General features: G+C 39.2%; 2 protein-coding genes and 1 long non-coding RNA gene across 7 annotated transcripts; 2 read left to right on the top strand and 1 right to left on the bottom strand.

Moving 5' to 3' along the window:
- Window positions 1-42: 42 nt before the first annotated feature.
- tmsb4x (thymosin beta 4 X-linked) lies at window positions 43-1189 on the top strand. 3 transcript variants are annotated; one of them, XM_086267997.1, is made up of 3 exons: window positions 43-187; window positions 623-736; window positions 823-1189. In XM_086267997.1, exons 2-3 carry the CDS (start codon window positions 637-639, stop codon window positions 852-854), a joined length of 132 nt encoding a protein of 43 aa, XP_086124123.1. In that variant the 5' UTR covers window positions 43-187; window positions 623-636; the 3' UTR covers window positions 855-1189. The 3 variants fall into 3 exon arrangements, with proteins under 3 accessions (XP_086124123.1, XP_086124124.1, XP_086124125.1); XM_086267998.1 differs by having other exon boundaries at window positions 60-191; XM_086267999.1 differs by having other exon boundaries at window positions 139-172.
- An 11666-nt stretch (window positions 1190-12855) lies between these two features.
- Window positions 12856-22902, bottom strand: LOC147311509 (uncharacterized). The gene is made up of 4 exons (XR_015125547.1): window positions 22688-22902; window positions 16073-16175; window positions 13218-13342; window positions 12856-12923 (listed from the first exon to the last, which is right to left on the bottom strand). It is a non-coding gene; the product is annotated as an uncharacterized LOC147311509 (long non-coding RNA).
- On the top strand, window positions 12881-23732 carry egfl6 (EGF-like-domain, multiple 6). Of its 3 annotated transcripts, XM_086267995.1 has the most exons (14): window positions 12881-12993; window positions 13099-13277; window positions 16101-16207; window positions 16552-16644; window positions 16791-16910; window positions 17015-17134; window positions 19252-19386; window positions 19468-19590; window positions 20044-20106; window positions 20584-20832; window positions 22173-22247; window positions 22506-22601; window positions 22696-22958; window positions 23148-23732. In XM_086267995.1, exons 2-14 carry the CDS (start codon window positions 13204-13206, stop codon window positions 23247-23249), a joined length of 1620 nt encoding a protein of 539 aa, XP_086124121.1. In that variant the 5' UTR covers window positions 12881-12993; window positions 13099-13203; the 3' UTR covers window positions 23250-23732. The 3 variants fall into 3 exon arrangements, with proteins under 3 accessions (XP_086124121.1, XP_086124120.1, XP_086124122.1); XM_086267994.1 differs by having other exon boundaries at window positions 12908-13277; XM_086267996.1 differs by lacking the exon at window positions 20044-20106 and having other exon boundaries at window positions 12908-13277.
- The last annotated feature ends 261 nt before the right edge of the window (window positions 23733-23993 follow it).

The raw sequence follows: 23993 nt of genomic DNA, 5'->3' as shown, positions 1-23993 counted from the left end.
CTATATATAAGATTAAAAAATGTTCACTTTTTCTTTTTTTATCGTTTGTATCGAAGCAGCCTTGTCGTGACGTCAGAGGCTCATTTGCATACGGTATTGTATTTATTGTGTGATTGAGGCTGACGTTAGCACTCTGCTCCTGCAACAACCGGACGCGCAGCCTGTGATTTCTGTGAGTCGTGCTCTTGTAAGTAAGTTCCCTTTTTTTTTTTTTTTTGTTTCTTGTTAAAGTTGACCGGCGCTTAAATTTAGCTTGATGTGCCCTTATTTCCTCTGGTTTCAGTTTCTTGGCTCAATGACTACATCATGACGTTTAACAAAGTAAAAGTGTAAATGACCTAAGCTGCGGAATTTATGAGCATACTGCTTTGTGGGGTTTTTTTTAATTATTATTTTAAACACGAATTTGTAGAACGCCTGTTTAAAATTAAAGTTCACTGTGGAGTGCATTCGGCGTAGCAGCATCCGTACTTGAAAGTGTTGTGTGCATCGAGATCGCTAGCGACTGTATGAGTCCGGGGGGGGGCGGTATTCAAATTCTCAATGCCTTGAAATTTAACTGTCTGACTACACATGCTCGGGTGTGCTGATTAGCCTAATAAGAAGGGTCTCTTTGTTTTAGAACCTTCTGCAAACATGTCTGACAAGCCTGACGTCACTGAGGTTACAACCTTTGACAAGACCAAGCTGAAGAAGACCGAGACTCAAGAGAAAAACCCACTGCCAACCAAAGAAGGTAGGTACTACACCGTCTGACTTTAATCCAGAGCATGTCTGCTATGCTGGAACTCTGAGACCCTAACCTTCTACCTCCTGTTGCAGTCATCGAACAGGAGAAGGCAGAGTCATCATGAAGACCAGGCCTCCTACGTGCTGTACATTTGACAAGCTTCGTCTCTATCAAAATGCACTTCAAGTTTCATAACCTACTTGAGAAATGGCTGTACAACTCACACTATTCACTTGGCTTGATGACCCTCTGTACAGTATGGCAGTGTGGCTTTATGTCACCTTTAGGATCTGGTCATCTGTGTGCATCAATGAGCAGGGGGGAAACAACTGACAAATCTGCACTTGGCAATTTGTAGCCCTACTCCGGTCACCTGTAATGCTCACAAGCAAGCTGTTGTAAAACCTGAAATGCGCAAGATTTGTTTAATATGCACAATAAAAAAAAATGTAAATTTCACGTGCATGTGGTGTTTTGGTTTTTTGGGGGGGTGGCGGTGTAACTTTTGCTCAGCCTTGGGAGCTAACATTGAATGCCCTTTTATCCTGAGCAGGTTTGACTGGATGGAAGCTCTCTATAGGCGTTTCAGCTTGTCTGCTAGCTAAACTGAATCTGTACCAACAGTTGGAACTAAAGCTTGATCAGCCGGTTCCTTTTGAGCACCGGTCCAACAGAAGCTGGTAATATATTGGCTCTGTCTCTTTTTTATTTTATTTTATATTTTTTTTTAATTTAATTGTGCATCTTAAGCACTGCAGAAATTGTATGTCATCCCAGTGGGCTTCAAAAACACAACTTTACAATGCAGAACTTTTCGGAAGCCTTCGTCAACATCCAAAAAAGCCAGTTATTCAACCTTGTGGTCTGTAAAGGTGTTGTGCAAAACATTGCTGCTCTATCTGCCACAATTGTACTCAAGACTAGTCCTACATAGTTCACTTTTTTGGTTTTTCTACCTTGCAGCTGCACTAGGCCCCTGTGTTAAAGTATGCAATAACGCATCCAAAGCCACTAGCTGATGGACTAGTTCCTTTAAAATGCCAGTTTGGAATAAGAGCCATGGCTCTCTATTTTGTGACATGCAATTGAAACTGTCCAGTTATTTACACCTGCAGATGCAAAACTCTAAACTTGTAGGTCCAGTTACTAATCTCTACCTTGCAAGAGAAGTTTAATACCGGTCTGTGCGAAATGGGTGTTTGAAATGAAGCTGCTGCGCCTTGAGGTGCACATGAAAAAGAAAGCTTTAGGATCTAACAAATTCTACATTTAGCTGGAAACCATATTCAAGAACCCTTAATCATGGTGACGGTGTTTAATGTGTTAAACCACAGTACTGGTGCGGCAGGTGTATTTGGAGATTGTCACCTCCAAAAAATGTAAAGGGTGTTTTTTTTTTTTTTTTTTTTCTCAAATTAACTGAACTAAAACAAAAAGGAACTAATTATGCTGTTTACACAGATCAGTTGTCTCTTATGTTTGGAAAGTGGTTACATAATGCAATGTGTCTACAGACCATAACAGCTGTGCTGAAACAACAATAGGCTTTGCTGGGGGATTGGCACAAGTTCATCCTCTTTCCCATAAGGCCATATTCAGGCTACATTTGTTTTTAATAAGGGAACAGGACATGTTAGTTTATTTTGTATTTGCTGTTTTTAAGGAGCTCATGTAGACATTTGTGATGCCAGGCCCTCCTCTTCACCATCTACCATCTGTATGTGCAGTCTGGTCTGACAAGAACTCTGTGTCCTATAATAGTGTGTACTGTGAGACAGACCATATAGAATTTATGGATTTCAAGACAATACTCTGTCACTGGACTGTTTCATGTTTTTCTTTTTTTAAACTTTCTTAGACAGACAAAAGTACTTTATAGCGATAAATTGTAAGGGTTTAGCACTAGATCGAATGTTGGAAAAATACAAAATGTGTCCGTTTAATAAGGAAAGCACCATATTCATGCGATAAAAATCTAAGTCTTTCTATATTTTTACTAATTCTGCCTTTATGGTTCTGGTTTCCATGACGGTGTCTGACAAGTTGAGACCTGACGAAGTCTTTGAAAAGGAATGCAAGTGACATGAAATGGCTGATTGAGTTGAACTTGGCGTAAGAGACCAAACTGCCATCTGCCACTGTTGTGATGGACACCCTCTGAAATGGCTGTGACTCAGGGGTAACTGACAAAGAACACAGATATCCCTGAGACTGCTTATAGCTGCATACTGTACATAATGTGCTAGGACGATGAGACCACTCTGACAGTGTTCCTGCTCCAGTAGCTGTATTGTACAGTGCCAACGACTGTATTGTACTGTTGGACTGAGTGGATATGAATAACTCGACAAAAGATATGCAGGATTGTACAGAATACACAAAAAATAAGCACATCTTGCCCTTGTCTCATATAGCTGGAAAACATAGTATCATGAAAGGGAAAAAAAAATCTGTTTTATAAAGATCACATTTTTTTTCCTATTTTATTATGAACTGTGAAGTCTACTTTCAGACAAATATGTTGTATTTATGCTTATTTTACAACTAAGCAGCCAATTCCATTATCAGTGCAGTCAGAGTTGAATGACTTTATTTTTGTGTGTAACTGATGCACACATTTGTCTCAAATGATTCCTTTGATACATTTTAAGAGACGCAGTGTATGCTGCTGTCCTTTGTAAGTCTATATAGGCTGATGAACCTCGAAGTAATGGCATGGGAATAATCACACCTCAGACAGTTACTAAACAATGAGACATCACAAGGGAAATAAAGCAAACCCCATGAAATCATTTTACTTGTCTGAACAGTGGACTGGTTTAATTTTTGGAATTTAGGCAAAGCACTTAGCTTTTACTTTAAAAAATATTTTTCAGTGAATATATAATATTAAAACCAATGTAACACAAAAACAACACAAATAATGAACACCCCTTATTTGTATCACTTAGGGAATTATCACCTAGGTCCCATTGTGTTTTTAAGAGGAAATGCTAAAATAGTGAAACAAGCCTGTTCCTATAAGTTTTATTTTTACATTCAGGAGGAAGTGACAGAATTTCAGCTGTATGGTGAGACTTGTTTCTGTGTTTCTGCTGCTCACAAAAAAACCAGTCAGGTTTAAGACTGAACTTCTACTTTTCTCTGTGTTTCCATGGCAGCAGATGAGATTTTCCACTGTGGATCAAACAGTGTTGTTCAAAGCTCTAAATCTATTCAATTCTCAAGAGGAACTAATTTTTGAAAAGTATTGCTTGATCAGTGCAAGCAATTGTGATTTCAGGAATTATCTTGTTCATGTATGATGGTTTTGCTCTATGTGTTGTTTTTCACACTACCCAAGCTTTATTTTACCTTTCTGTTTTTTGCATTAATATCAGAACTGAAAATAAATGACCACACCTGGAGGTTTTTATTGTGGTGTACCAATAGGTTATAAAGGATATTCCTGTAGGAAATGAATGCCCAGCTAGGAATATAATGAGTCGACTCTGTTGAGAACAGCTGCTACGGACAGCAGACATAAAACAAGACAAACTCAACTCCACAGTGAAATATTTTCTGTTGTGTTCACAGCAAACGCTCGACTATCTTCCTTCAGGCGATGATGTAAAAATGTGTCTACATGCCACAGCATGTCTCTCATGTTAAGACACAGCCTTGCAGTTTTTTAGGGCTTCAGGTATGAAGCAAAGCGTAAACACTGTTTAGCACAGTTTAGCACAGTTTACCGTTGCGCTCTTATGTAATACATTACCTACGTACACTGCTGTCAATATATAATTGTGTTGTATTCCACCAGATGAAGAAACAAACATGATTTATTTCGGAATAATGATAAAACCTATTAGCAGTCAGGAAGACAAGCTTACAGGCAATAAAACTGTTTATTATTGTCAGTATGGCACAAAGTAAAAAGAAGGGTTTGGAAAAGTCAGCCATAAAGTGATATTATGAGCATATTAAGAGTTAGCCATTATTTAAAGTAATTTAGATAGTCCCACAGTAGCACCAACCTAGTATTGTTTTTTGAATTATCATGGATGTCTTTCTCTTCTGGCAGAATACAGATACTGGCAAACACAGCAGATAACACCAAAGTATCTGAATTGTTTGATTCATTTTCTTATACTGTTATTTAATATCAGAAAATCTACCAGTATAACCGACAGAAGACGTTTTTATTTCATTTTTACCATTGACTATACAAAGCCGAAGCTGGGACAAAAGAGTTTGGTCATCTGCCTCGTTGTGTTGTCAATTCAGAACGCATAAAAGAGGGGACAATTCTTCTTTGTCTTCTTTTTTATACCCGTGGTGGGAAAAAGCAGTTGTGTGAAAGGTAGACACAAAAGCTGAGGGTGTGAGCTGACCGAGGCAGTGACACACAATAATGGTTCTTGTGCGTGACAAAGACACCCACAGAAGCAGTCTTGTGCTATAGCTGTAATCAAGAGAAGATATCTGTCTGCACATCGAACAAAATAATTGATTAACAATGTTGTGGAAATAGCTAAAATATCTTGCAGAATTTTAGAGGAAGGTCAGGAAAAAGAACGACTTTTTACTCATTTATTTGAAATCCTTTTGAAATAGAGCACATAAAATGGCAAAGAGTTAAAAAAGGGTATTGGGATAGTTTACAATTTCTTATAGGCTTTCTATCATTAGTTTGAGTGTATGTACATGATTAGTGAAGCACACAGACTCCGTAACTGAGTGCAGGTAGTTCAAATGTTGCAAAAATATTAACTGACATTATATTTAAAGATTCTACAAACAATTAAAATATACAGGTGGGAGGAATGGAAAGGAACACTTATTGATAGCACGAGTGAGTAATCATATGACACAGCAAAATTAAAAATCATCAGAGGAAAACCTAGAGGTTTCTCCTTTATCAACAAGAACAAACTAACAATAGTATCACTATTCCAACCCCCAGTGCCTTACCCATCCCCTGACCCCTGAGATCAACTCATTTCTCTACTAGTTCAACAGGCCTGTGTACAGATATCAACCAACAGTTTACAAAGCAACGACATCATATGACAAATGTATGCTCAAAATAAGGAACAGGAAGTTGAAATTAACCTGCTGGCAGTTAATACATCCAGCAGCCTATTTTAAAGTACTGAGGTCAAGAGCTGTCAAACCAATGATAGATCAAAAGCTGTCAATCCAACTGGTGAACAAGCAAACAAAAACCCCCTTCAAAACAGTTAACATTTTATTTAATTGTATAAGTGGTTTCAACCGTCTTCCCCACAACTGCATTCTAAATGCTGCTAATATAGACATCTGTAAAGTAACTTCTGGTAGATAAGTAACTTCTAAAACAGATGTAAAACATCAACACTAAAATGACCACAATATATTAATTTGTTATTTCAGAACATTTAAAGATAAATACAAATGTTTTAGGCTGAGCTGCACAAAGAAAACATAAAACCAGCTCTAACTAACTAGTGACTATGCTAGCTTGCAGAATAGTGTCTGCAAACAGATTTGGTGCAGAGATGTAGGGAGTGTAGAAGTGATTCAATGTGACATGTGCATGCAACCCTGCAGCTGTAGGAGAGTCAGCCTCTTGTGCATAGTAGCTCACCAGATGTGAGTCTGTCACTTCAAATGTCGCCGCATTCAGCGGCACTATCCTCGTGGTAAATGCTTATAAACAGAAAGATTTCACTGTGGTGCCAGTTGTGACTTTAGCCCCACCAGCCCTATGTGACATAAGCAGAATAAATGAACAAGGTGAGGGTTTAGGCTACTATGATAACTGTAATCAAGCTAACTTGTGGTTACAAAATCATGTGCAACATCTGAGACAGGAAGTGAGAGGACTAAGTATAGAGTGAATGCCAGTTTGCATGTTTTTAAAGAGGGAGACAGAAGTTTTGCAGCACCAATAGTGGGATGTAAGCAGAGGAAGTGAGTGTTTTTGTTCAAGGGGCAAAAAAACACAACAAAAAGCAGCTCCTGGACAAGTTGTAGTCCAGATGTCTGCAGATGTGTGGCCCGTCATGGACCAGCTACTTGATAACACATAAAAAAGCAGAGTAAGTCCCCTGAGCTCCACATACCAACTTCTACGTCTTACACAGTAAATTAAGCTTCTGTAACTTACATTGTAGCTTTTTTAACTGGTGAGATTCGCATTTCTCTGAAATGGTTCAAAGTATGCTTCTGGAAACCTGCAAGGCACCTGTTATTTTGTGTCTGTGGTGACATTTGATACTGGCCAAGCAATCGCACTTTAGGTGGCAAAGAAAGATCACCATCGAAGACAGAAACGTCTTACCATACCCAAACTGTTAAATCTCCTTCGCATCCCACGTTGGGCAATTTATAGCTGTGTTAAAGTAGCTCAATTGTGAATTTGTCTGAGTTTCAAAGGTGTGTGACAGGATGTGGTTAAAGAGCTGCAGCACCAAACTGAAGAAGCAAAACTCCACAGTTGAGTTAACTGAGCTGATGGGCTTAAAGCATAAATACACTAATATAGTGTTGGAATAAAACATAAGCTTCAACTGACCTGATTCCTCTTTGCTGAACTTTGTAATTATTGTTTGTAAAACAGGTCAGTAGCTATAAAGTATTATAATTTTTAAAAATGTGCTTGTTTGCAACTTCGACATGGGCTGTGAACACTTCTGTTCTCTGTTCACACGAGGTTTAAGACAGAGGCATGTGCAGTGACTTAAAGCCATTTAAAGTGATGCCATCAGGATGTTTACTGTGTGCACTTCTATTTTATACTCTCTACCATGTCACAAACTGCCCCAAATGTCAGACAGTCATAAAACTATTATGTCCAGGTCAGTGGATCATACCAGGAAGTACAATGATCTGTGAAAAGTAAAGTCAAAGTTGATAACTCATTAGCAAAAGCTCAAATGTTTGGAAATTCAGACAGCATCTCTGAGGAATGTGCATAGTGTTCCTATAGCGGATGCACAGTAAAGTGGCTAAATGCCTGGATCGATATATTGATTTTTCAAAAAGCCTCACAGCTGTTTTAACATTTGTGACCATGTCATATACACACACAAACTCTCAGGAAGTTTAATGTATAAAGTACATATAAAGTACAGCTATGTAGAAGTTATAACAGCTTGTTGAGAAACAAGGCATCTGAGGCCATGGCATTCAGATTTGGTCTAGTTTAATCTCCCCTTAATTAATATGGATAAGCTCTGGTTGTGTGTGTGTGTGTGTGTGTGTGTGTGTGTGTGTGTGTGTGTGTGTGTGTGTGTGTGTGTGTGTGTGTGTGTGTGTGTGTGTGTGTGTGTGTGTGTTTTTGAGCGTACAGCTCAAAGTGGGTCTGAGGAAGCTGTCAAGACAAAGCAGGGTTTAAGTTTTTGCGCTGTAATTTCCGACCTCTGCTATTTATGACAATGTCTCTCTTCCTTTTTTCTCTGTTTCTAGTGGGCTGTTTCCACGTCACGCTGTGCACCCCTGCAGAGGAATCTGCATTTACATAGAGTAACATACAAGCCTCACCTCTTTCTGCACATATATCGAGCACTATTAAAACATTTACCACTTAAATGCTTAAACGGCTAAAAAAAAAAAAAGGGAATGAATGAAGTCTGCATCAAATGAATGTGTGTAACAATTATATTATATACAAGCCCCCAAAACTATAATTATAAGTGTGCTTAAAAAAAAGAAAAGATCCATGACTGGATTTTTATTATCCCTGTCTTTTCTGCATACGTACAGCAACAGCTTTAGAGCTCATTCTAACCAGAAACAGGAAATGAAATCTGGTTGTTTTCATTTTCATAGACTTTTGCTGATAGCAACAAAAGTCTGTAATAACAGCACAGCCATTTTTAAGGTATTATCAGTGGCCCTACCATAGTGCAGGAACATTACAGCTTTTGTACAAAGACATAGCAGGAGGTAAAAGTGATACTGCAGCATGTCCTATCATGTTAGGCATGCAGTTTACATAATCACTACACCAAGGTGAGGCTGTTGTCTTCTTAGGGTACATAGTTGTGTAATTATATCCAGCACAAACCTCCACAGTTAAAAGGAATAAAGGAGAGCTTTAAACTCTGACCTTTAGGGTCAAATGATTTAACAGTAAATTAACTTCTTACTAGCTTCAAAGAATAATGCAAAAAATGGATATAGTACAAATCCGTATTATCTTGACAAGAGGTAACTATCATATTAACATGTGCCTTTGACTCCATATCTCTCATATTACAAAGAGAAAACAGCAAGTATGACCTAGTTTTGTCAATGGAGTAATGTTTAGGGATTTTTGCTTAGAAAAATCTGTTGTCAGGGGTATCACAAAAATAAATAAATAAACACAGCAAATGCATGAGTTATTTTAAAGTATCGAATTATTATTTTAGAAGGTTAGAAAAGGCAGTTTAAAACAGTGTTAAAATATAGTTACATGGCAGGAAGTGCAAGAGGAAAGTTCCCCATTAAGTAACCACAGATTTTGAAGAACAACTCAAAAGAACATAATGCAGCTTCTGCAGGCACAGTACAGGTACATACAGTTTTCATTCTAATGTTGTATGTGGAGTCGGCATCTGCCAAGGAGTGAGAAACACTGAGAAATGAATTTCCTACATGTCTGGCAATATGCAAAGCACCTCCATCAGGTCTGCAAAAGACTGTGGCAGACTTACTATTCCACTGCAATGTTCTGAACAGGCAAGCCCATTAATAAATTATGGTAAGTCGCACACACTGACCCTCTTGAGACATCTGGTGCTACCCATCAAGCCAGCCTGAGAGCATGGCACAGCTGCGTCTGCTCCTGCATTATCGCTAAAAGGAGAACAGGAGGTGTCCAGCTGAGGTCAATACTTGCATTTACCTCATCCTGCTAATCAAATTGAGGTGCATGAGTGAAAGTGTCTCCCAGACAGCTTGAATTCCCTAGGGTCTGTCTGTCTAGTTGTACTGGGTTCAAACTCCCTTAACATCAGTTCATTGTTTATTCTATATGCAGCCATCATTTTAGGGGGAACACCTGCACCTAAGATCTTCTGTCTGCAAGTAAAAGGAGATTTCTGTCAGGTCGCAAAACAAACAGTGCCATTAAATTACAGCTGCAGCAACAAAATATCAGAGGTGGAAGTTTCTTTGACTAAATGTTTGAGTTTCTTAAGCTACTAGTTGGAATGTGACCATCAGCAATACCTCCTAGATTTGTTGTATTAGGTTTCTACTCATGCAAGGTGATACTTTATGCACAAGCTCAGTATTAAGTTTCAAATTTATCACACTAGCCCTGCGAATAATAGGTTCTCTAATCAGAACTCTACACAGCCTGTCAAAATGATTTCTCAAGATCGCTTCGCTTACTGCAGGGGGAAGTAACAGTTCCCTTCCTGAACCGTGGCAGAACTTCACAAGTTATCAGATTTGATGAGTTTTAGAGAGACCACACTATAAAGTAAGCAGCTAATTAAGCTATTTTAAAAGGAAGCAAATGTTTGTTTTTAAACATGACTCATATATAGACTCTGGCCAAATCTGGACAACAGCGCTCAAAGATGTATTACCTCAAACTACATTAGCGCTGTGGCAGCGGCCCATTTCTACAGCAGTTAGTATTGTCTGCAGTGCATTCATTGCTCATGGCATCTTCCACTCAAGGCAGGATGTGGTTGTGTACACACATCACTTTCAAAATAACTCTTCAACAGCCTTGTCTCTCCTTTTATAGTAAAGGCCGTGCTTATTGCACCATAGCCCACAGTGAGGGACTCACTGGATGAAATGTGCGTGCCCACATAGAAGCAGCTGATTTTCTCTAAAAGTGGCATGTATCTTACAGGCAGAGGGTCAAACAGGGGTTTGTTATGCCCTGTACTAACAGCACTAAAAACTTCTAATGAGAGGGGAGTGCTGGCCTGAGAGGTTTTTAGGAAGTTGGGAGGTGCACTTCCTGAAAATCACCGATGCTGAAACAAGGTTCTGCATTGCATGAAGCAAGATTACAGAACCACTTTTAAAACACTAAGAGACAAACACATAAACAAAGACAATATGTAAAAATAATTCAGGTCTTTATTTTCTGTGCATGATCTAACACATGCGTTTGAAATGATCAAATTAATGATATGCTGCAGAGATGGTCCTGTTATTAGTAAGAGGGAAAGATGAAACTCCTGATCAACCGATAACTGTCCCTTTTTTTTTAAACTGCCTTAACTTTGTATAATGCATCTTACTTCATTCCAAATCATATACAAACAGAGACTTTAGGTAATGGTTAAAAAACAAAGGAACACAGATAACGCATTTTAACTTTCTGATTACAACAGTAGACATAGGAACTTGTCATCTTTTTTCAGTTCCTGCTTCTTTATATTAGTAACTGGCTCCACCTTCTGGTAAAACCTGTGTACCTGAAGAAAGGTTTCAATTTTATATCCTATAAATAATATTGTCTATACTTGTAATTTTTTTAAAAAAGGAAAAAAAATAGCCAGTGTTTGCAGGCCTTATAGTAGTTTAGTATAATTTCAATAGCATAAATGCGCTGTTATTATGTAACAGCGTGGTGTGTTTTATTTACCAAACACAAATGAAGCATTTTATGTGTTTTTGTTTTTTCTCTCTCTCCTGTGTTTTTCATGATAAATATATTCACATCCAGCTTTTCAGAGAAGTGTTTAAAATTTCAGCCCCTAAACTTCCACTAGATTAATTTGGTGTCTTGGGCTAAACTTCAGAGTTTTTGCCAAGACAGGTGAGGGCGCTGTTGTCACGGAAATGCCCGCTTTATCAAATTAAACACAGAGTCAACAGAACAGCACCAAAGAAATAGCGCTAATGTCCTGTATAGCACGCATGGCCTACATGCCTGACATGTGAGTCACATTTAGAGTCACATTTCACACTACAAATGAAAGGCAGTGTGTGTGTGAGAGTGTGTGTTATTGGACAAGGTCTAATCATTAACTACTGTATCCACTGGAGCAAACTGCCAGGTCTTCTACTCTAAGCAGTCAGTTCCAGATTGTAACTGATCATCCATCAAGCTTATTCATCATACTTGGACTGAACTTTGTGGAATTGATCACAATCAGGGGACGCCATCAGTGTGCCAAATTTCAAGCCTTTTTTTTCCCCTATACAGCAATAAAGAAGAAGACTGTTGAAGAAGAAGAAGAAGAAGAAGAAGAAGAATGATAAATGATGAGGAATGATGAAGAATATGTATGAAAAACTGTACTGGTTCCTATCCAGCATTGCTACTTGGCCTCTTGTTAATCTTGCGTATCCTCTACTCTGTAATGGATTGTTGTTTACATAGATATGTCTATGTTAAACAGCCACGCTTACCATGAATGTTTATTATTTTCATAATAAATCTATGCAACAACTGGAGAGTCCAGACTGAATTTATTTTACCCTTCTCTCTATGCAAGCTAAACGAGCTATAACATCTATTTAGCAAGCTGAAACGTTTCTCCCTCCTGACATGAGTACCAAATGTCTGGAAAAATAATCACAGGCTTCTATTGTTCGACCACAGTATTTAACTGCACACTTCCTTCTCATCTGAAAGCTATTTCCATTGCAATTTTCAAATCATGTTAAACCTCTTTCCCCGATGTGACTCTGAGCAAAAATCTAAAGTGTAAATAAAGCAGATTTTGGATTTACAAGAAAAACAAACCCCCTCAAATGAATTTCAACAACAAATGTAAACTAAAGCCTGAAGCTCCAAAAGGAACAAGACCTTTTCATTTCCAAGCAAGCAGACGAGCAGGACCAGATGTTAGAGCGTACCCTGAGAGTGTGCAAACTCATTAAACACTTTTATGGCTGAACTTGAAATAAACGTGTGTGAGAGAGCAAAGCTTTATGTGCTACCTGAGAGCAAGACACCAAAGGGTACAGAGCTGCTAAGCACAAGCCTGTGCATGTCTGAGTTTGACAGTTATTTGATACAGTTGATTATTAAATAAAACAGAATCATAAAAAGCAGCTAATGCACGTAAAATTCATCAAGGAAAAGAAAAATAAAGTTCATTTGATTTTCTTTTCTTTTTTTTCATTTGAGCTTCTGCAGGGTTTGAGTAAAGAAAGGATTACCCCTTAACATTTTCCCCACCCCCCTTACAAACCCACTCCTACCTCCAGAAGTCACCACCTCATCCGTCTCAGTCCAGTGTCATTTCACAGTGACAGCCAACCTCTGGAATTTCAGTGCAGAAGAAAGAGAAGCAAATCATGGGGCACAGAGTATAGCAACAGCATTGAAAAGAGTATGACAGAGATATTTTTTCCCTAGAGGAGATTTTGACTTTGCACTCTGGAAATACATGAAATCTGGTGTGTCTTGTGAAAAACTGAGACTTGTTTCTGTCTAGGCAATTTAATGAGCGTAATCCCCCTGGGAGGAATAGTCAGAACGCAGAGCAACCAAAGTCAGCCCCGTGGGAAACAAGGCGTTACGGCTGCTCACTGTGACAGACATGCAGCCACTTACTTTGGTCGGTGCTCTTTTTCTCCTGCTCCACATCTCTGCTGGTAGCACAGACGCCTATAGGTAAGTCAATCAAGTCGAGCAACAGGCCGTGTGATGTTGTATGGTGTGCTTCTACTCTGAAAAATCTGCAGCAGGTGAAAACTTTGCTAAGTCAAGATTCAAAAATAAGTTAAAGTATGATGTCAGACAGATGTTTACGTACCAAAGAATTCCAATCACATTTCAGGAAGGCTGAATGCCAAAAATAACACAGCAATGTTAATTATAGTATCGGATAATATACAATTCAACCTGCTTCCTCTTAAAAAAGGTGGAATCTCTAACAACTGGAATATTAGTTTCTCCACACACTGTTATTTTAAGTGGGGCTTAAGGAATAACACAAATCCCTCTATTTTGCAGTGTAGAATATACATAAACCTTTAACAGTCGAAACTGTTATTTTGAAAATATGTACACACAACCTTGCCCCTGCTAACAGAAGACTAAGAGAGTGCAACTTCTAAATATGGCACAGCAACTGTTAATAACTGAAGAGCACCTGTCTCTCTTAGGAGACCGTCTCCTGTGGGCTATTCTGGTTGATTTCTATAAAGACACGGATTCCTCTTGTCCTGCCTGGGATTTAAGCGTTTGGCTGTCAGCCTAAAAGCAAAGCTAACGATGCTGAAAGGTGCAGTCAGATTTGAATGCAAGATTCTGCTATTTTTGGAATCACTTGCTCAACTAAGTTATGGTAGAAATGTTAATCGAATTTACAAGTTAAAATGTACACATGCAATGTAATCTATATGTACCACAGGTTATTTTGAGCACACCGCTGACTCTTTAACCACAAGTCAGAATAACCTTCCAGTTGATATGCATCAGCCTCCAGAAACAAGACAAAGATCAAAGCCGATTTTTAAAAGGAGGAAATATAGTGTGAGGGTGCCAGTGTCTGATTAGTATGTTTTTCTCCATCTGTAGCCTACATCCTGTCAGCTGGCTGTTGCACCATGGGGAGCCCAGCTTCTAGTGCTAAGCAAGCCTTGTGAGGAGACACTTTATTTAGGTTGCTTGTTGTTTGGACCATAATTAAAAGTGGATGCCAGAATGCCTGCAATTGAGACATCTCAGTTAGTGTGTGTGGGCCTAATTAAACATGATTCTATAATAACCTAAATTCATAATCAGTGGGGGTTTTATTTTTCATTTTATTTTTTTGCTTCCTGACATGAGATTTTGTTTAAAGGCTTAATTTGCTATATATATATATATATATATATATATATATATATATATATATATATATATATATATATGTCAGTAATTTGCACCAGAGGTACACTTCAACTGTGAGAGACAGGATGTGAAAAAAAAAAATCCATGAATCCACATGGTAGGATTTGTAAAGAATTTATTCGTAAATCAGGGTGGAAAATAAGTATTTGGTCAATAACAAAAATACAACTCAATACTTTGTAACATAACCTTTGTTGGCAATAACAGAGGTCAAACGTTTACTATAGGTCTTTACCAGGTTTGCACACACAGTAGCTGGTATTTTGGCCCATTCCTCCATGCAGATCTTCTCGAGAGCAGTGATGTTTTGGGGCTGTCGCCGAGCAACACGGACTTTCAACTCCCGCCACAGATTTTCTATGGGGTTGAGGTCTGGAGACTGGCTAGGCCACTCCAGGACTTTCAAATGCTTCTTACGGAGCCACTCCTTTGTTGCCCGGGCGGTGTGTTTTGGATCATTGTCATGTTGGAAGACCCAGCCTCGTTTCATCTTCAAAGTTCTCACTGATGGAAGGAGGTTTTGGCTCAAAATCTCACGATACATGGCCCCATTCATTCTGTCCTTAACACGGATCAGTCGTCCTGTCCCCTTGGCAGAAAAACAGCCCCATAGCATGATGTTTCCACCCCCATGCTTCACAGTAGGTATGGTGTTCTTGGGATGCAACTCAGTATTCTTCGTCCTCCAAACACGACGAGTTGAGTTTATACCAAAAAGTTCTACTTTGGTTTCATCTGACCACATGACATTCTCCCAATCCTCTGCTGTATCATCCATGTGCTCTCTGGCAAACTTCAGACGGGCCTGGACATGCACTGGCTTCAGCAGCGGAACACGTCTGGCACTGCGGGATTTGATTCCCTGCCGTTGTAGTGTGTTACTGATGGTGACCTTTGTTACTTTGGTCCCAGCTCTCTGCAGGTCATTCACCAGGTCCCCCCGTGTGGTTCTGGGATCTTTGCTCACCGTTCTCATGATCATTTTGACCCCACGGGATGAGATCTTGCGTGGAGCCCCAGATCGTGGGAGATTATCAGTGGTCTTGTATGTCTTCCATTTTCTGATGATTGCTCCCACAGTTGATTTTTTCACACCATGCTGCTTGCCTATTGTAGATTCACTCTTCCCAGTCTGGTGCAGGTCTACAATACTTTTCCTGGTGTCCTTCGAAAGCTCTTTGGTCTTGGCCATGGCGGAGTTTGGAGTCTGACTGTTTGAGGCTGTGGACAGGTGTCTTTTATACAGATGATGAGTTCAAACAGGTGCCATTCATACAGGTAACGAGTGGGGGACAGAAAAGCTTCTTACAGAAGACGTTACAGGTCTGTGAGAGCCAGAGATTTTCCTTGTTTGAGGTGACCAAATACTTATTTTCCACCCTGATTTACGAATAAATTCTTTACAAATCCTACCATGTGGATTCATGGATTTTTTTTTTTCACATTCTGTCTCTCACAGTTGAAGTGTACCTCTGGTGCAAATTACTGACCTCTGTCATCGTTTTAAGTGGGGGAACTTGCACAATCGGTGGCTGACTAAATACTTTTTTGCCCCACTGTATATATCTTACCTTTGACTTCTCTTTTTCCTCTGCAAAGGCACTACAGGCAAGTCCTTACTGGAAACCAACCAGGTGTGTGTCGCTATGGTAGGAGACTGGAGTGTTGCTATGGCTGGAGGAAAAACAGTAAAGGGCAGTGTGAGGGTAAGAACAGTATGCATTCAAAGGCCAGTTTATAATCAGTAAGATAAAAATCATTAAGGCACTTAAAAAGCAAGCAGGCTGAGACATTTAAACTAACACGAAAAGCTTTCTCAATAAACAAATATTTAGAGAGAACAAGCTTTACTGCCAAAAAACTGTATCCTGACTATTGTTAGTCTTTTCATGGGGGATATTTTTCTAACCCCCAAAAATGTGGAGGAAATTACATTCTAGATTTAAAAACCTTGCCTGTACAATAGAAATTTGTGGTTTTGACTGCAATCCATCATTTTCCACCACTGATATTTCTGGTGGTATTTTCTTCATCTTAAATGTTTTACCAGCCCAGTGTGAGCACGGGTGCAAGCACGGAGAGTGCGTTGGCCCCAACAAATGCAAGTGTTTTCCAGGATACTCCGGAAAGACATGTAATCAAGGTGGGTATTTGAGGTCATTAAATAATGTCTGGAAAGCAAACCGGGTACACAGACTAATTTATGGAAGGATTGACTTTTCCAGAAAGAAAATGTTTATCTGCTCGATTGATTGCTTTACAAAAAGTAAAGATCTTTCTTATTCTTAGACCTGAATGAGTGCGGCCTGAAACCTCGTCCATGTGAGCATCGCTGCATGAACACCTATGGGAGTTACAAATGCTACTGTCTCAACGGATACACCTTAATGGCCGACGGATCCTGTGCCAGTGAGTCCCAATGTGGATACATACACTGAGTGGAAATGCAGAGAACAGCTGCATATCAGGATGCATATCTGATAATTTGTGTTATTTTGTGTTTGGACATGTAGATTCTAGGACCTGTGCACTTGCTCACTGTCAGTATGGCTGTGAGGAAGTACAAGGAGAGATTCAATGCCTCTGCCCATCTGCAGGGCTGCAACTGGGGCAGGATGGAAGAACTTGTGTAGGTGAGCGGTAACAGATCATACGTGCAGAAAAATGAATGTTTTAAGAAGTTAGTCTTATACAAACAATGTGTTATATGAGGCAACAGCCTTTATATGAAATAAGAAACACAGAGACTCTTTCTATGTCACACAGATTGAAGGTAACTGCATACTGGACACACTGTGTGAGGATTATATTACATGGTTTTGGCATGTTTTGCTTGTAAATCAACTGAATGCAATTTAGTTATATATCTTCCAACAAAACTGCTTGAGCTGTGGCTGCACCAGTCTGTCATGATCACACAGGGGAGGTCATATACAAGTTCAGCGGCATTAAATTTCACGACTGCCACGAATGCAACACATTCAGAAACAGATTTACAACAAAAACATACTTTCTATTCCAAAAGCAGCCAAATTCTATTTTTACCACATGTACTGTACAAAAAATGAATTCTGATGAGACACATTTATCCTGATTGTATTCAATGTGACATTCCATATACTTTATAGACCCCAACTGGCTTTAGGTCCACACTTTCAGTTGCTAACCACAAATATAGTAGAAACATTTTAAGCCATAGCAGTAAAAGACAATCATTTGTCAAATGTAAGCAAAAGCAGAATAGAATTGCAAATAATTTGCAGAATGTCTATGCCCTATATTTGATTAAACATAGGGTATAAAAAATCTAATGTAAAACATTTTGCTTTTAGTTCAATTTTGCACACTTGCCTGAATTTTGGGGAATGAGGTTTTACATTAATTACTATTACAATTTAAAATAAAACCCTTCTTGTGCATATGTCCTGTTATGTTGAGCTGTTAATAATTATATGCTTATTCACCACAGACTGCTGCTTAGCTGCTTGCTGAGCTCCTAATCAAACACAATTCAGCAATGCTACAAGGCTTTGAGAGTTCCTATTTACGATTATCAAAATGATAAAGCCCCAAAAACAGTAACTAAATCTATAGAAATAACTGGTAACACACCCCTGGCAAAGCAAATAGCGAAGAGGAAGTGTTATTGACCAGAAGGTACTGGATATGACTGCATGTGAAAAGGTTTTCGAAGGACTCTATGCAGCTTTGAAAAACTAAGTATGCCCCATTATTAAGTGGCTTTTTTCGTATGATTTTAGCAATCTCTCACATCATTGTGGAGAAATTTGCTACTCTTCTTTGCAATGTTGCTTCTGTTTTTGCACTGATCTCTTAAGATCACTCAAAATTTCATGTAGATTGACTTTAAATGGGCCATTGCAACACGTTGATTCTTTTCTGTTTCAGACGTTTTGTTGTAGATTTGCTGCTGTGCTAAGGATCACTGTCCCGTTGCATGACCCAGTTTTAGCTAATCTTTAGCTGTCGGCAGATGCCCTCACCTTTGACTCTAGAATACTTTGGTATACAGTGGAGTTCATGGTCAACTCAATGATTCCCTTTTGCCCAGGGCAAATGATTGCAAAAAATCCCAAGTCATCACCCCTCCACCATTGTGCTTAGCAGTTGGTATGGAGCCTTTGAGCTTGTATGCTATGGTTAGGTTTCACGAAAAATAGCACTATGCATTATAACCAAATATGTTCACTTTTGTCTGATCTGTCCAAATAAGATTATTCCAGATGTCTTGTGGTTTGTTTTAAACCTAAACTGTGCTGCCATGTTCTTTTTAGAGAGAAGGTGTTTTTTCTTGGCAGCCATCCCAAACAAGCCATATCTATTTAGTCTTTTTCTCATTTTAATGTTATGAACTTTAACATTTAACATGCTCAGTGAGACCTGTAGCTCTTGGGTGTTTTGCAGTTTCTCCTACATTGAACCATCTGATCTTGGGGTAAATTTGCTTGAACATCCACTCTTAAGAAAACAGGGACATTCTGTTAACACACACACCTGAATGGTCCAGACCAGCAAACTGCTAAACCATCTGCTTTTATATCAGTGGTCACATTTAGTGATGAACAATTAATTAAGTGCATTTGATTAACAGCCTTTGGCTGCTAGTTACCCTCTTGATTTTTATGGAATCGGTAAGGGTGTACTTAGTTTTTTCACAAGACTACAGAACTCTTGATAATTATAAAAAACATGGGCTCTTTATTTTTTCTCCTGCTTTGTTTCTCTTTAGATATTGATGAGTGTGTAACTGGGAAGAACCTCTGCCCATACAACAGACAATGTGTGAACACCTTTGGCAGCTACTACTGCAAGTGTCAGGAAGGCTACGATCTGAAATATGTCAACGGCAAATATGACTGTGTAGGTAAGGTATACATGATCATTAAGGGGAGTCATCTCCTCACTTCAATTCCTAAAGGTACAAATAGGCTTCTTCCAATTCCAGACCTTGATGAGTGTGCAGCCGGCACCCACAAGTGCAGCCACCACGCTGTCTGTGTGAACACTCAAGGATCCTACAGGTGCAGGTGCAAGTCTGGCTTCAGAGGCAATGGCTTTGAATGCTCTGGTGAGATCCGAGATTCGCTGCAGAGAATTACGAATAAAATAATTTTAGCAAAGCCTTTCATTTCTACTGAGATTTGTCAAATTAAGGCATTCACGCTTGATTTAAAAAACAGACGAGGGTAATCAGTCAGGTAGGTCAGGAGAAGTTTTACAGCCACATATTTCATTTGGACTCTTTAAACATCTGCAAACAGCAGTCCTGCCAAGGCTAGTTTCCTGCCTTCAGACTCCCCTCCTCTTCACAGATGTTAACACCAGAGAGGCACAGATTGAAAACACACCTGTGTAAATACGACACTGCATTGTAGCTAGCCAACTGAAAAAGGAGAAATAAAGATAGTGCTGTACTCTTTGAACCAGACCCAGATAATAACAGGTGAAATCTCATGCAGCCAAATAACAAAAAAGAGGTCAGGGCTTTCTGCGTAAATGAAAATGCCTTTATTTTCTGTAGTTAAGCCGTTTTATCAGAGTTCGTGGGATGGAGAAAAAGGCAGTGCAGATGATTCCCTGAATGGTGAGATTGTATAGAATCCAAGACTCTGTTTCTGCTATTCACTCCCTGCCCTGCAACCCCATTCACTCATCCCTTCCTCTTGTCTATATATAAGAGCACCTCCCCCACCTCTCTCCCCTGCTCATGGCTGAAAATGTATGTCCATAGCACCCGCAGTCTGAGACCTTAAATCCTCAGCATGGCCTTATACAGTAAATTGCTTGAGCATTTAAGAAACTAATTTAAGCTGTGCCCGCTTATGTCTTATCTGCATGCAGTAGGAGGATCTGTTGTCTTAGCATGTTAGTTTGTTACAGCTCTGCTCCTGTGGAAAGCATATTATCAATGGCCTGGTAAGTCACTGCAGGGAAATAATAAATAAGAACTGCATCTGCAAAATACATGACAAACAAGAAAGACATCTGAAGTCAAATACTATGTTTGTCAGTCATGATTGCAGAGCCATATGTCTATTCTGATTCCTCTTCCTGCCTGCAGCCATCCCAGACTCCCAGGTGAAGCCTAGGATTCTGGGAGGTAAACTGACTGACGAGGACATCAAAAATGTAATCCTCGAACCAGTCGCAACGCCACCTCCCAACATCCCCCTGCAACCTTTTGACTATGACGGGGAGGTCTATGTTGGCACTACGACTAAAGGAACGCAAGAGGAGGGATTTCCTGAGGAAGAAGAGGAAGAGGTGGAAGAGGAAGACAACCAGCTCAATCCAAGAGGAGACGTTTTCAGTAAGGGGCATATTGTTTGGCAGCGCTATGATAAATGAGTTCCACTATTCTGGGTGGTCTGCAAAGTAAGTAGTAACCATAAACAGACTAAACAAACTCAGTGTGATTCAAAAGAGACTGTCCCCTCATGTTTACATGACATCTGAATGTAATTATGGATTTTCAGCTGAAATAACTGTCTGAAAGGGCAGCTCTGGATTAAGGCCTTGACCAAAGAAGAAAAGGGGGTGTTGCTTCAGATCTGCTGTTAACCTCAAACCCAGAGTTATCCCAGTCTCACTGACTTATCTATAAAGGATCAAAGGCACTATGATGATTATACTGGTATAAATAAAATAAATTGTCAACCTAATTTTTTTTCTCAAAATCCTTGAATTCTTACTTACTCTGCTATATTAAACTATTGGTCACAACAGACTGAATGTAAATTCCCAATAATAACCCAACACTGTAAAATCAAGACTTACCAGCTTACATTTAAAACCTTCAAATCCCCATGAATGAGGTTGTCTTTCACTGATAATCTTGAATTTTATGGAAAGATCAGAGCCTGTGTAAGAACTCAGAAAGCAAGAGGAGACAGGCCCCAAGACATCCATCACCTCCAGGGAGGAATGTTAGTCTGCTGGCATGTGAGAGCCCAAGGATACAACTCATCCTGGGCCTGCTTCCCCATCCCTCAGGTGGAGGGGGAGGCGGGATGGGAATTTACAAAGCCCCTAAACCTTTTATTATGTTTTCCCCAAAACAGCTGTTGTGCAAACAGACTTGCCTCCTTGTAGGAAGGTCTGTCATCAGCACTCTAGACTTCTCTAAAACAGGCCTACTCTGACTGAGCAGCTTCAATAATCCCAGCTGTCACTCATCAGACTGTCTGTGGCTGCATTTCATGGGGGTGATTTTCTGCTAGAGCTTTAAATTGCTTGGAGGGGATATATGCTAAAGTTGTAGCTCCATTTTATGGTATGAGTGACAGCAGGGCAGGTCTTTACCTGTTGGTTAAAAACCCCTTTCTACCTGTCATCTTGAAAAATCTCTTTGCTGTATTATTTATGCATTAAGTTCTTTCCATTGCATATTTTTTAAGAGTAGTATCAGAGTTGTGTCAGTTTTTGCACTCATTATCTTAGTCTAGTTCAAGTCTAATACAAAATCCATCAGGAAATCACGCCATCAGCTAAAGTTGAAAGGTATAATCTAAATGAATTTAGGATTTAGAGCAAAACTTTTGAACCAATGAATACCAGTTTAACTTAGGCATGCCTAATAGCTGAAAGCTTAAATGTGTATATTAAGATGAATTCACTCCATTTTTTTTTAAATTTAATCTCTAAACACAGTATCAGAGGACTTTGAGTCAGTGTTCGGACCAGCCACAGAAGTCGAAGAGATCCACATAGCGCCAGCTCAAGAAGGTAATCAAAAAGTGTGTTCATGTTTCATTGTTCCCAGGAAGTTGATTTTGTTCATCACATTGCGTTTTCATTGAGAGAAAAGTTTTGTCAATAATTCAAGTGACTTCTTTAGTCTCAAGACCAAAGTCGTCCAGATGAACAGAATTAATTTTCTGGGATTTCCTTACCTGGATGATTTAGCATATATTAAGACGTGTTATTGTTGTATAATCGCTACTCAGCTAATTTAAAAATGTGTTCCTAACATTTACTTTCTAGAGTATTTCATGGATTGCAACTTTGACAAAGGGGCGTGCGAATGGATCCAAGACAAGTCTGATGACATGGACTGGAGTGTAGCATACCATGACAATGGTAACGACCTGATGAATGTTACTTTTTCAAAGGAGAGGTATTCATTTTTGTGCATTCAGATACTGTAACTTACATCAGCTACAAACCTTCTCAGGTGGTGAGTACTACATGGCTTTGAGCGGGCTTGTAGGGGAGCAAGAGGATGTGGCCAGGTTGAAACTGCTTCTTGGTGACCGGTCCCAGTATGGCAGCCTCTGCCTTACCTTTGACTACCGTGTGGTTGGCCCTGATGTGGGCACGCTCAGGGTACTGCTGGACAACAATGTTTACCCAGTATGGGAGCAGAGTCAGAGCAGGGAGCAGGGCTGGCAGACTGAGTTTCTCACAGTAACCTGGAAGGAGAAGGCCCCAGAGTCTGTAAGTCATTTACACACATTTTAGAACATTATATTTAAAATCTTCTTCAATACTTGTGGCTAGCTATGATGGGATCTTGGCCTAAAAAGTAAATTCCTTTGATGTTCTGAAAAGGCAGCCATCACATTACTAATTTACTACTCAGATCAACAACCTTAATGTACAACTGTATGTCGGTTTGTGTTTCAGGTTATCTTTGAAGTTCAGCGCGGGAAAGGTCTTGGAGGTGAGATTGGGCTGGACACTGTTGTGCTGACATCAGGAACGTGTCAAGAGGATCCAGTCTTTTAAGAACATATGCCTTGACATTTATCCATGTTATGGTGTGTTTCTTGTGGATTTTTTCCCATTATTCCCTCAGTGCAGACACACAGTCTACAGGGAACAATACATAAACTAAGTGCAGAGAAATTCATGTCATCACAAAGCTGCTACATAGAAGCACCCTGCTATAGTTTTTTTGTGATTTTCAAAATCATCTTTTATGGTACAGATAACTCAGATCTCAGGAAAAGGTGAAAATGCTAACTTTGTTAGTCTGGTCCAACAGTATTGTGCTTAAACCTTTGTTATGTTTGCAACAATGCATTTCTGAAGTTAATAGTTAAAAAGTTAATAGTCCACAATATGTAATGTGAATTGTTAGGTTAATTATATCTGCAATTTTAATTGATCAACGTTTTTGAAGGCTGTTTAGTTTAAACAATTAAAAAAAAACTATCAGTGCATACAATTGTGTAAGATTTGCTGTATTATTATACCATGTTATTACATTAAATGTTTTTTTCTAACTTCCTATCATTTATTTTTTTCCATGTACAGATTCCATAATGATGATTATTTTACAGTACCAAATGTTCAAAAGGTTTTGAGCTGCAACTAATTTCTTTACAGTTTGCTTCAGGCTCTGGCTACTTTTTTAAAACAAATTTTAAGTCCAGACCTTGTACCTAACCATTTTTAATCAGTTACAAAAACACATCATCTACTCCCATATATTTAGTTACATCTATGAAACGGACAACGCTAACACGG

The sequence above is a fragment of the Aulonocara sp. 'chitande type north' Nkhata Bay genome, linkage group LG16, assembly GCF_057382095.1.
Source record: "Aulonocara sp. 'chitande type north' Nkhata Bay isolate Kocher_YH1m ecotype deep benthic linkage group LG16, A_spYH_male_GT1.1, whole genome shotgun sequence".
NCBI classification, from domain to species: domain Eukaryota; kingdom Metazoa; phylum Chordata; class Actinopteri; order Cichliformes; family Cichlidae; genus Aulonocara; species Aulonocara sp. 'chitande type north' Nkhata Bay.
The sequence above is the reverse complement of the archived record's forward strand: the minus strand, read 5'-3'. Positions and strand labels throughout refer to the sequence as shown.

Coding starts and splice junctions, on each gene's coding strand:
- tmsb4x (XM_086267997.1), top strand. CDS start 637: ATGTCTGACAAGCCTGACGTCACTGAGGTTACAACCTTTGACAAGACC. Junction 737..822: donor CCCACTGCCAACCAAAGAAG/GTAGGTACTACA, acceptor CTCCTGTTGCAG/TCATCGAACAGGAGAAGGCA.
- egfl6 (XM_086267995.1), top strand. CDS start 13,204: ATGCAGCCACTTACTTTGGTCGGTGCTCTTTTTCTCCTGCTCCACATC. Junction 16,645..16,790: donor CGGAAAGACATGTAATCAAG/GTGGGTATTTGA, acceptor TCTTATTCTTAG/ACCTGAATGAGTGCGGCCTG. Junction 19,387..19,467: donor CGGCAAATATGACTGTGTAG/GTAAGGTATACA, acceptor TTCCAATTCCAG/ACCTTGATGAGTGTGCAGCC.